The sequence below is a fragment of the Protopterus annectens genome, chromosome 5.part0 (assembly GCF_019279795.1).
Source record: "Protopterus annectens isolate FY-2018-M chromosome 5.part0, PAN1.0, whole genome shotgun sequence".
Classification (NCBI taxonomy): domain Eukaryota; kingdom Metazoa; phylum Chordata; order Ceratodontiformes; family Protopteridae; genus Protopterus; species Protopterus annectens.
Window position 1 is genome coordinate 1,813,853,740 of NC_056735.1, and position 13,002 is coordinate 1,813,866,741.

Below are 13,002 nucleotides of genomic sequence, written 5' to 3' on the forward strand. Positions count from 1 at the left end.
GAGAAGTTTCCACTGGGGTGTATAATAAGCCTTTCCAAATAGTTTTTCAAAAGGAGTCAATCCTTTTGCAGTCGGAACAGTTCTCATGTTCAATAGTGCCAGGGGCAAACAATATATCCAGTTCTTCCCTGTCTCAGCTATTAACTTTCTTAATTTATTCTTTAGTATTCCATTATGTCTCTCAACTAGCCCTGCAGATTGCGAATGGTATGCACAATGATTTTTTAAAGAAATACCAAAATGCTTACTTAACTGCTGTATGGTTTGGTTTACAAAGTGTGTACCGTTGTCACTGTAGATCCTTTTCGGAATGCCGAATCTAGGAATGATTTCTTTGACAAGTATTTTTGCTACCGCAGCTGCATCTGGATTTTTGGTTGGAAAGGCTTCCACCCATCTGGAAAACATATCTACAATGACAAGACAATACTTCTTATTTTCACATTTGTTCAATTCTATGAAACCCATACACATAGTGTGAAACGGATATGGTGGTGTAGGGAAACTCCCTTGCTTGGGCTTTAATGCCACTTGTGCATGATGTTTGTTACAAATTTGGCACATCAAACAAAATTTTTTAGAGTAGTTTGTAAATCTGTACGTTGTGAACATCTGGTTCACCAGCTGTACCATCCCCCCCTGTTGAGACATGGCATTGCCCATGGCCCAACAAAGCTGCATATCTAAACAAATTAGATGGTAGTATTGGTTTCCCTTCTTTAGAGATGTACAGCTCCTTTTCGAGAATTGCTCCTCGTTTTACCCATCTTTGTTTTTCAGCTTGCGTAGTGAGTGTCTGCATTGTCTTTAACATTTCTAGGTCTAAAATCTCAGAGGGTTGTAGTTCCTCATTTAAAAGAAATACTTCTGAAGCTGCTTGTTTTGCAGCTGTATCAGCTCTTGCATTACCTTTTGAAATCCTATCTTGTTGCTTGGTGTGAGCTGTGCATTTACAAATAGCTACTTTCTGAGGTAACTGAATAGATTCTAAAAGATCTAAAATAAACTGTGCATGATTTATAGGTTTGCCAGTAGATGTTATCATTCCTCGGTTTGTCCCACTGTTGCGCAAAAACATGTGCAGTAGAAAAAGCGTACTGGCTGTCAGTAAAAATGTTTACACATTTACCCTTTGCTAAGGTACATGCCCGTGTCAAGGCAATCAATTCTGCTGCCTGTGCAGATAAGTTGTGTGGTAAAGGTTTTGCTTCTATAATATCAGTGTCAGAAACTACTGCATATCCCACTAAGTTCTGTCCCGCAGGACCCCTTTTGCACGAACCATCCACGTAGTATGTCACCTCGGCATCATCCAAGGGGACATCCATGAGATCTTTTCTAGGTAGTGTCTTTTGCTCAATTACCTGCAGGCAGCGGTGTGGTGTGCCATCTGCAGGGGTTGGGAGCAAGGTAGAAGGGTTCAAAGTCGTGCATCATTCAATTGTCATGTGAGGTTGGCTCAACAATATAGTCATACAGGAAAGATGCCTAGCAGGGGAAAGATATGCCACCTTTTCTTACAGTAAAATAATCGCGACTGCATGAGGCACTGTCAAAGTGAGAGGGTGGAATAAGACTACTGAGGCCGAAGCCTGCACTGCCATTGCAGCTGCAACTACTGCTTGTACACAGTGGGGTAAGGACCGTGCCACTGGGTCTAGTTGTGATGAATAGTAAGCAATGGGGTGTTGCTTGTCCCCATGCTGTTGTGTTACCACTGATGTCATATAACCTTGCTTACAATCTACAGTTTGGAAAAAACGTTTATGGTAGTTTGGTAATCCCAGAACTAATGAGGATGCTATTAACTGTTTCAGTTTGCAGAAAGCAGATTCTGTCTCTGGTGTCCATTATAACAAATCCTGTGCTGCCATAGGCTTCTTATATATCAGGTCAGTCAGAGGTGCAGATTCCAAGGCATAGTTTGGAATCCAGCTTTGTACCCAGGAAGGACATCATTTCCTTCTTGGTAGTGGGTTTTGGTGCTTGCAAAATTGCTACTTTTCTATCCTCATCTAATGTTCGACCTTCCTTGGATATTACATATCCTAGGTATTTGACCTGTTTTTTCCAAAGCTGCAGTTTATTTTTATTTACCTTATGTCCTTCAGCGGGTAAAAATCATAATAGCGCTATGGTATCTTCTCTACAATCTTGCTGGGTGGGGGCCGCCAGCAAGATGTCATCAACATAAAGTAAAATCTGACTGCCTCTTGGTGGGGTAAATCCCGTCAGGTTGCTTGCCATTTCTTGTGAGAATATAGTTGGACTTTCACAATACCCCTGTGGTAGTTGCGTATATGTATACCTTTTTCCCTGAAATGTGAATGCAAACCAATACTGGCTGTCAGGGTGTATCGGTATCAAAAAGAACGCATTGCTGATATCTACCACAGAAAAATACTTCTGTTGAGGTTTTAAATCATTCAACAGGGTGTGTGGGTCTGGCACCGTAGGTGCACTTGGTATTACTGCATCATTTACAGCTTGTAAATCTTGGACCATACGCCATTCTCCATTTGCTTTTTTAACTGGAAATAGGGGTGTGTTACATGGTGAATCGGGAGATTCTACCAGTATTCCCCCTTTAAGTAAGGCTGCTATAATAAGCTTTATTCCTGCCTCTGCATCTTTTTTTAAGGGATACTGTCTTTTTTGTGGTCTGAATGCTGACTTTGGTGAGATAGTTACTGGTCCTGCTGTATGAATAATCCTACATCTGATTTTCCTGTTGACCAGAGAGTTTCTGGTATATTCTGTAAGGCATTCTCTTCCTCCTTTAATAGGAGTGCTAATCAGCTGTCCTTGCTAGACTGCAAGTGCACGGCTGGGTGGGTCTGAGTTATCCAATTCAACTTCTGTATTTGTATTTCCTGTTCTGACAGTTCTAATTCTGTCTGTTTCTCCCATCTCGTGACTTTTTCTCCTAGGTCTGCCCATTCTATATTTCTGTTTTTTGTTAAGCTAACATGTGGTAATCGATTAGATTTATAAAGTGTAAAGAACTCCTGGGGCAATGAACAGCTGGCTACACTGTTCCCTTCTGTGTCCCAGTACAGGTTACATAATATCAATCTGTTTGCATGATTTTTAAACAATTCTTGCTCATATTCCTTATCAGGTCCTGGTGTGTTACAATAATACAGGGTACAGTGCAACAGGTGTTGCTTATCAATGTAAAGGGAGGGGAACTTGCTGATGGCTACATTCATTAATTCTTCGGTCACAGTCCATGGACCAGTCGTAACCAAGTCCTGGCTGTACCAATAAAACATTTCACCCTCCGATTGCACTGCAAAGGTATCAATTTGTCGCTGTGCTTCCATACCCTGCATGGTTGGGACTACTGCTATACCAAATAGCTGCATGAGGTCTCTGCCCAAGAGTTTACTGGGCATTTTGCAGAAACAATTTTGCTTTTCTGAGTCAATCCTGAAACTGGATCAGTTATTGCAATATCACGGGAGAGGGGCTCCTGATACAGCTGTCCATTAGCTGCCTTTACCAGTATGTAATCAGGTGACTCTGTGTTCTCTGGCAGTTTGGAGGGATGTATCAGGGTTCGTGATGCCCCTGAGTCATACAAGAATTTGACTTCCCTCCCTTCTACCAAGAGTGTAACTTCTGGTTTCATGTCTGCTAAATAGAGCTCCAAGCTCAATAAAGCTAGGTCTAGTATTTCATTTTCTTCACTGTCACTAATTTCTTGCACTTCCTCTATCTCTTCTGTCACATCCTCTACTCCCTCTATCACATTCTCATGTGTCCTTTCTTTGCTAGCCCCTTCTAGTGATTCCTGACTACCATATAGTCAGTCCTCACCCTCCTTGTTTTCTGTGGTTGCCTTCTTGTTTTTCCTGCAATCCTTTGCCAAATGTCTCTTTTTACCGCATTTGAAACATTCACCCCTTTTCTTTCGCCCTTCAAAGTCCTCTGATCGCTGATCAGATTGTTTGTTTCCCTGTGCATTTTTCTTGCCCTTTTTCCCGGACTGTACTACATAAACTTCTGCTCCATCTTCTACAGAAAATACTTGAGGTTTCTTTTTCTTTTTGCTATTAAAATGCCTTTCGGCATGCCTAGCATATTCAAGTAATGACTGTAACCTCTTGTACGATGGTCTACTATGTGTTTTGTAATAAAACTGCTTATGGGTGCAATACTGCCTTTTAAAAATGCATTCTTTAACTGCTGTTCATATGGGGAATCTTGTGTTTGATCTTCAGGAACCTGCATTCCACAGTGGTTATTAAAACATTCTAATAGTCTGGCATAATACTGGTCAATAGTTTCAACTTCTTGTTGGATGCATTGATTAATGCAAGTCCAGTCTGCCCTAGGCTTCCATTTTTCAGAGATGCGGTCTGTAAGACCTTTTACTCTATTGTCTAATTCTGCACTGCTATGTGGGAGGGGTCTTTGTGCAGCATCACAGGGATTCCAGTTGCCACTAATCATGTGCCAATCTGGCCCCACAATTTGTCTAACTACTTTTTCTACCTCTTCTCCATTTAAGTTATAACTCAGCCTCATTCCTTGTAAATCTTCTGAGAATTTTCTAAAATTAACTTTTGGATGGGGAATTCCCTCAGTGGCTTTCCGGATATCTTCCGGAGTCCAAGGTCTATACACTAAAATAGTTGGGTCCTGATTATCTTGACCTGCCTGAGGATTGGGTACTTCTATAAGTGGGAATATTTCTTCTTCACCTATAGATCATGAATTCTTAACTATTTGCCATAACTCGATGTCTTCATTTAAGTTACCTGCCCTTGTTCGAGACCTGGTCCCGATGGGATCTCTAATAAATGGTTTTACTTTTATAATGTCTCTATTTTCAGTGACAACAGGATATCATGGGGGTGGACTAACCTGTTCACTTGCTTCATATTCTGGTAAGGGAGGCGGAGGGGCTGAAGCTATTACTAAGTTATTGTCCTCCTTGTCTAAAAACATTGTTTTTGAATTTTTGTTCTTTTGCTCCCTATGGTTTACTTCCTCAATCCACCTGTGTGCCTGAGGAATTCCTAATTTGCGTTGCTTTTTTACCCAACCTTTGGAATCGGTTTTGAGCTGTTTGACAAGTTTGATAAGCGGTTTTTCTAATATTCCATCAAATTCATATTTATTAACCCATTTTGAATAATATTTAATATTGTCTGCGCGCTGCGACTGCATGTATTTTGCGTCTTCTGTTAACGGCGGATTTTGGGCTCTTTTTGTGCAATTATTACCAAATTTGTTCTACCCTTTTGATCGTTACGTAACTTCTCTTATTTTTAACGTGGTACCACGGATTTTGTTATAGTCTGTTCAGAATGACTGCCTACTTATTCTGTTTCTCCTGATCTATGACAAGACAGTAATCTTTTCTGTCCCTGACTTGTAAAATACAGTCCTGAGAAAAACAATACCAATCTAGTCCCTGATCTAAAACAGAAAACAGAAAAAAGTAGATTCACCTTACCTGAGCCTATGTGATTGATCACCTATTCGGAGACTGTCCTTCAGTCGCAGATAAGAAAGTGGCTGGCCTCTTTTGAACAACAATTCAGTCGGAGGACTTTTCATATAAGAAGAACTGATTTGGTTTCTTCCCAGTATGGTTTCAACCACCTGGCCCGTCTGATCCGAGGTAAAGAGAGGGTTCCGGTCCGAAGGACCAATCTGTCAAAGGAAAAAACTTCAAAGACCAATTCACGTAAGGTTCAAGTATGGCACCCTTTATTAACTTGCAGCAAGGAGACAAAACATGCAGGCAGAATGATTTGTCTAAATTACTAGTGAGCAGTATGCTACTTTTATACAGTTCTATGAAATGTTACTATTCTTTTATTGACGTAGTTAGACACAGCTTTCTGTATTATTCTACAGAAAATGTTACTTAGATTTCCTGCTGACATGTTCAGATTTAAAGCTCACTATGTGTTACATAGAAAATGTTACTTAGATTTCCTGCTGACATGACTGGATTATTGTTGATTTACAAAAACATTTGAGAAAAACAACCTGGCCTTGGGCCTTATTTTTAGCCCACCACAATCTTTCAATTCCTCATTTGTGCAGTTCTAATATATGTGTTACATTTTGCCTAGGTACAAGTAATGCTGATTACAGTTTATACTTTCAAGCAGCCTTTGTTTTCATTATCAATAGCTTCAGCGCTGTGTACTTTCTCATGGCATAAGCAGAAAATCAATAACTCTTTGTTAAGTCTCATGACACTAGTAGAAATGAAACACTTCTTATTATTTCCTGACATTAGCAGAAATCAAATGCTTCTTGTTAATTTCCATGGCATAAGCAGATCATAGCTGCACATATTTTCATGACATAAACAGGATTGGAATGTCTCTAGTAGCTGTGCAGATTCATGCAGTGTGAACAGAATAAATGTATTAACCCTTTTAAACCTCGAATGCACTAAGCATGCATATTACTAATACATATTTTTCTAATATTTCTGTTAGCAAGATATCAGGAGATGGCCCAATTAATGGAATCAATTTTACAGCCTCTGTCTCAGTCTATCCCAAAAATTTTCAGAAAAATTCTCATAATTTGTCAGTATCAGTACCTGTAACAAATATATTACACAGTCCTCATCCCAGATGCACTGACCCTGTCATTTAACTTCAGAAGATTCAGGCACAGAAATGCAGCCCTTTTATATATAGAATCTCATATGATGCCCCAACAGGGTCCGATGGCCTACATCTCTGGTTCATCTTCTTTCACCAAAAGTACCTTATCCCCCCTCTCATCCACTTTAGGATGCATGCTCAGCAGCAGTGAGGAATTGTTGATCAATTCCTAGCAGAAAGTACAACCAGTCTAAGTCTGCATTTAAGCATTGTGATCACTGCTGCCTGAATGCTTAAATGACAATCACTTTGTGAAAAGAACTATTGACCTACCTACCACTTTAGTTTATTAGTGTGGCTTGAATAAACTTTTCCTATGGGTAGTGGGCAAACAACATTATTCAATGGGGGCTTAAACCATAAAGCAACTATTGAAGAATGGTTTTATTACTATCTGCTTGGGGCAAGAGTGACAGGTCATATTCTAGAAATTGTGATAAACCCTCCTTGCCTGCAGTGAGCTAAGAGTTTTTGGTGACAAATTCTTTGACAAAGTAGAAATCTTTGAGCATTGCATGGATTTTATTTTGAATACTTTCAACATGGTTACTGACTGAAAAAGGATACCAACTGTCATATAAAGGTATTTAAAAGTCTGTGTGTTTTTCTTTGTGGCACCTCTAGGGAAATGTGTCATTTCAGGATTGATTAATTGAGGAGATCCTAGCTATGATGACAAATAACATAATCTTTACTTGCTAAACATAACCCATTGACATACTTAGCTTTATCCAGGAGAATAGGGAAGACAGATGCAGTTTTTACTTTGTTTTTATAATCTCAGGAAAAGGATCAGACCAGACCAAGTGATGAATTTGCTTGCACCTCCCAGTAGTATTTGTGAGGAGCTCAACAGAAGACATTCTTGCTAGTTTTTACCAACATCTCCTTCATATATTGTTCACAAAAGGCAATAAAACTATGCTAGGAACAACTGTCTTCACTACAGTAAGAGAAATGGATGAGAGGTGTCCAGTTCATCGGCTAGGAACAAATATCTTCACTACAGTAAGAGAGTTGGATGAGAGTTGTCCAGTTCATCTACTTCCGGCCTCTCTGCTGACCTTTGAGATTATTGGCTTGTTTCCAAATATATATACTGTGAAATATGGGATTTAGTGCCATGTGTGATAGCGATTCACTTATTGCTCTTATTTTATAGGTAATACCATGCAGATTAGTGCCACATGCCTTCTGTGAGCTGTCTTTGTAGAATGGCTTCTCATACCAGCAGGGACACTGATTTATGTTTTCTTAATAATATGAAATTCCATTGTCATGAGACTAAATCCCATGATTTTTCCCATGATTTGTAAATGTAACTAGTGGTCCTTACTGTGATTTTCTTATAATTTTATATACATATATATATATTTATATATATATATATATATATATATACATATATATATATATATATATATATATATATATATATGTGTGTATATATATATATATATATATATATATATATATATATATATATATATATAGGTCTACTTCTGTAGACCGAATTTACACTTTGCAAAAGCACAAGTGACTACCACACTGCCGAAACAATGTATGAATGAAATTACACTCTATCGAACCACGGAACACTGAACGTCAGCTATCAAACATCCCAACAAAACTTTACACAGTCTTCCTTAAGCACTTACCTTTCTTGACATTTTTGCAGGGTGGACCCCCCCCCCTGCACCCCCCACACCCCCTGCTAATTTTATATACCAACTCTGAGATTGCAGTAAACCATAGAAAAAGTATGATCCAGACATGGCAGCATGCTGCTTGTTCAGTGTTCTGTGGTTCGGTAGAGTGTAGTTTCATTCATATTCTGTTTTGGCAGTGTGGTCTTGGTCATTTGTCATTGGTCAGCAAAGTTTAAATTCGGTCTACAGAAGTAGACCCATATATATATATATATATATATATATATATATATATATATATATATATACACACACACACACAAAGTATATACAAAATTAAAACTGATTTATAGGTACTGGACAGTCAGTAAAGCAAGCTGACAGTATCATAATGTATAAATATGAGAAGGAAATACAAGTTATAGTGAATAGCTGCTCTGGCCTAAAATGCCAAATTCCATCAAAATCGCAATTTTTTTCAGTTCTCAGATAGCCCTGATTCAGTATTTACTATTAGTTTTCCAGGAATAAATTGGAAATCATTGTCCCTGCATAACATTCCGTATTATTCTTCCTCTCTTTACCTTTATCACCAGTCAGAGTACTATGCTATTTTTCTTATTAGGTACTGAATTACTAGGTCTGGCTTCCCTCTTTTATATTTCAGGGAGTTAACAGACCTTGATTAAGCTAATATTTGATCTTAATGGCTATATTGTTTCCTTTAAATTAGGCATTGTTGGATAAGATACATACAAGTTAATATATGCAAAAGGAAAGTACTGTTCAGATTAGTATCAAAGAAAATAGTTAACAGCTGTTAGTTTTTTTTTCATCTGGTGAAGCAGTTTCATTTCTCATAAGGGATAATCTCATTAGCTAGTCATTGCAAAATTTAATCCATAGTACCAACTGCATAGATGGGGAGACTCATATTGTTCCATATCTTAAGACAAAGCATTATATGTGATAAGTTAGGTAGAAATGGTAACTACATGCATTTCTCTAATTTGGATAACCACTTCACAGAAGGTGCCATTAGCATTTAATCACATCTCACTGTGGCTGTAACTGCTTCCTCCTGTTTGGGATTTTAATGCTGATTTAAACAGCAACCCAATTCCATATTTTATCTAAATATTTATATTGTATGTAAACATGTAGTGCTGCACTCTTGACATTGAATAATTGCATGTAAACATGCAGTGCTGAACTCTTGACATTGAATAATCAGTACTAATCAGTATGTTGTGTTTCCTTATCCAGGGGAGGTGACAGTCTAGCTTCCATAGAGAATGCAGTAAAATACAACCCTATGTATGAAAGTGACACCACTGCATACAGTCACTACTACAAGCGGTACCCTCAGCAAGCATCTCAGAGCTCTACTAGTGCAGATGTCTCTGCAGACTTCAGCAGCGAGGAGGTGCGACATATCTACGAACACAGTGAACTTACAAAGGAGGTAATGTTCCATTTGTCTGGTAATGTACATCTACTCCATAACTGGATATTGCTATGCTTCTACTGCTGAGATTACACTGTAGGCTAAATGACACTGCCCTTTAATCGTTGCCTGATAAAATAAGGTAATTTACTGTCTCTGTTATAAAATATTTTATTTTAAAATGCTGAGATGTGTTATCAAAGTAACTGTTTAAAATGCATTTTTAGAGAATTGGCATTCTTTAAAAATTTTACATTTTCTCAAGCAGAGCAAAAAAAGCCTATTCTTCCCAAGTGATTTGTAATAAATGTAGTTTGTATTGTTTACCACACAATGAAAGTTAAAATGAAAATATCCTTACCCTTACTCATCCATTAATCACTGGCTGACAAATGGAGACCTGAAAATGGAGTTTCTGAATTTAACTGTTTGGAAATTCCCAGCACTCACTGACTCTTAACTCTTCCTGATCTGAGTAATCACAGTTCACTTTTGCATATTGTTTCAGGAGTTAAGGGTGTTAATACTGCTATGGGATCCAAAAGTCTGTAAGAAGTGTCAGCACCCACTCCCACTGTAAGCATGCATTTACTTTGAAGTGCGATGTTGTACAATGCATATATATCTACATCTACATGTATATATCTTTCCATATCTATTTATCTATCTATTATATCTATTTACCTCTCTCTCTCTCTATATATATATATATAAGTATATATATATTTTTAAATTTTCACTGATATTAGCTGTCCTTTCGTGACACACTGCTGTTGTGGCGAGAGATGTATCTTCTTATTTGCATTAAATACAAATATATAATACTTTCTCATTTTTCATGTTAGTAGACTTTTAAACAGATTTTTAAATATTTTATTAAAGTGGTACTTTACAACTGTTAGTAATGGGGTCTAATCATGAATAGGTGAGTGCAAATATAATATCATATCCATACTGTATCTGCTTCTATTCAGAGAGATAATTAGGCCATATGTCATTATGTGACTTGGAAACAGGTAGTTTCCTCGAAGCACAAAATTAATTGGACATGCTGTAGGATACTTCAGCTATGTCTCTTATGGCCCTGACTTCTCTGGCAAGAAAACATGTTGCTCTACTTGAGGATACTTGCTGTAATGTCTAAGATCAACTCACATTCACATAAAACTTTTTTTGTAAGTAAACCCTCGGTGTGTTTAGTTTTGAGATAGGTGCAGGTACCCCATGTGCCTGATATTCTCCCCTTCATCAGAGCATTCTACCTGTTTTATGCCCTGCTGACCCCTCTGTTGTCTTCACTATCAAGCCCATCCAAGCTCTAGGTAGTGAATTCCATGACCTTGTCTGTTGTTCTGAAAAGAAGCAGTTGTTAAAGTCAATCACAAATCTTTACAACTCCAGTTTTCATTACTCCCTCAACCTATCACTGTAGCACTCCTCAGAACTGTGGTTATGTCACCTGGCATCCTGCACTGTGTCTCATTTGACACCCCTTCAACCCCCCCCCCCAAAGTCTTCAGTTGTTGAAGCCCAAAAAATAAAGTTGGATGACAAAAAAAAAAAAAAAAAGCATGTAGGCAAAACTTTCCTCTACCCTGCCCACACATGTACACACATAGTGACTGCAAGCAGTCTTTGTAATTATTTAAGTAGCTAAAGACTGCTTACAGGGTTGAACTGGCACGTCTTATACATTGCTGACTGCACTGCCCAGCAGCTTGCACTAGGGGCAGTAGATCCCTTTACCCACCCTTAGCTACAGCTTTGGCTCTCCTCCTGCCTCCTTATCTTTTTCCTGAAGTTCCAGCTCCAGGTTCCAGTTAGAATCATTCACTGACTGAATAGCTAAACCTCAAGATTTTATACACAGCCCAGGCCCTCCGGTCCTCCCACCTTTTAAGACCCTATGCTTGACTTCTGTGACATCTTCTGCTTATTGAGGTAGTGCCTCTAGAAGTGAGTAAGGCAGTGGTCCTCCATTGACATACTGTCATATCCATGCTTTTCCATTCACCCATATGGCATATTTTAATTCAGCCATGTGTTTCTATGCAAAGTGGGAAGGAGGGGGCAGTTTTAGTAAAAATAAGTTATTAGAATCCAAGTTCGGTATCTTTTTTAATGCATTTAATGTGTGTAGGCTTTGCAAAGACTTTTGGCCATTTCACTTTACAGATAGCTGTACTTCTCCCCTACTATCTCTCTCTCACACACACACACACACACACACACACACACACACACACACACACACACACACACACACACACACAGTCCTTTCTTTCTGCAGTCTGACTGCCTCAAAAAGATGTGACCTAGTTTGCTGCTAAAAGGTCTAGTTATTTCTGGTCCTGTGATAGGTAGTTTTTCTAAGTGGAATGAAATCATGCAGTTAACAGGAATTCCAGAAAGCTGCAAGTGTGAAAGTTATTTTCTCTTCTATTGACCTTGGTGACCTTGGTGAACATATATTTCTGATATGAAAAAAATATCCACCCTTACTCTTTAAGACCGGCCTCAGAGTATTCAGTTTGCATACTTTACTGTCAGATCAGGCTGAATAGCCTTTAATCTGCTGGAAACAGTGAATTCAGTACTTCCCTCCCAGCTAAAAAAAACAAAACAAAAACAAAACAAAACTTGAATGGTCATTGAGTTAAAATATAGACAATCTTCTTCCTTATGAGCACTACTGAAATGAAGAATCATAAGATCATAGGAGGTTACTAGGCTATTGACCAGGAGGCCATTTCAAGCTTAGCCATTTCATCCCAATGTAATACCAATAATAGTCTAGTCATTACCCAGGATTGTATTTAGTAATGACTGCCCATGTCCAGGAGGGTTGTGGGCACTATCCCTGGTAAGTATTTATGGTGCCCTATTCAATCCATTCATCCAGGTTCCTTTTGAACAGTGTCATAGAGGTGCTCTGCTTCACATAAATTGGCAGTCTATTTCAAAGATGCAGCACTTGCTGGGAGACAAATATGTCCCTTTAGCATGTCCTATTCAAGTTGCAGGCCATATTTAGGTCCCTGGAATGGGTGGCCCTAGTCCTGTTTGATTTACGGATGTGTAGCAAATTCATTAGGTTTGGGTCAGAGATTGCTCTGTAAGCCAGGCATATGTCTTCCCTAAAAAGTCTATACAATAGTGAGTATAGAGACAGGGGCTTTAGATGGTCTGTATAAGGCATGTCCTGGAGTCCCTTGATCTTCTTTGTTAGAAACCTCTGAGGTCTCTTCAATTATTACAGGGG

The 13,002-nt window shown here is 38.5% G+C and overlaps 1 protein-coding gene across 1 annotated transcript in view; it reads left to right on the forward strand.

Moving 5' to 3' along the window:
* Positions 1-13,002, forward strand: part of IMPG2 (interphotoreceptor matrix proteoglycan 2) — a 1,485,782-nt gene that overhangs the window by 1,328,886 nt on the left and 143,894 nt on the right. Inside the window, exon 20 of the mRNA XM_044072040.1 lies at positions 9,565-9,758. Within this exon, the coding sequence (XP_043927975.1) occupies positions 9,565-9,758 (194 nt within the window). The remainder of the gene's footprint in view (positions 1-9,564; positions 9,759-13,002) is intronic.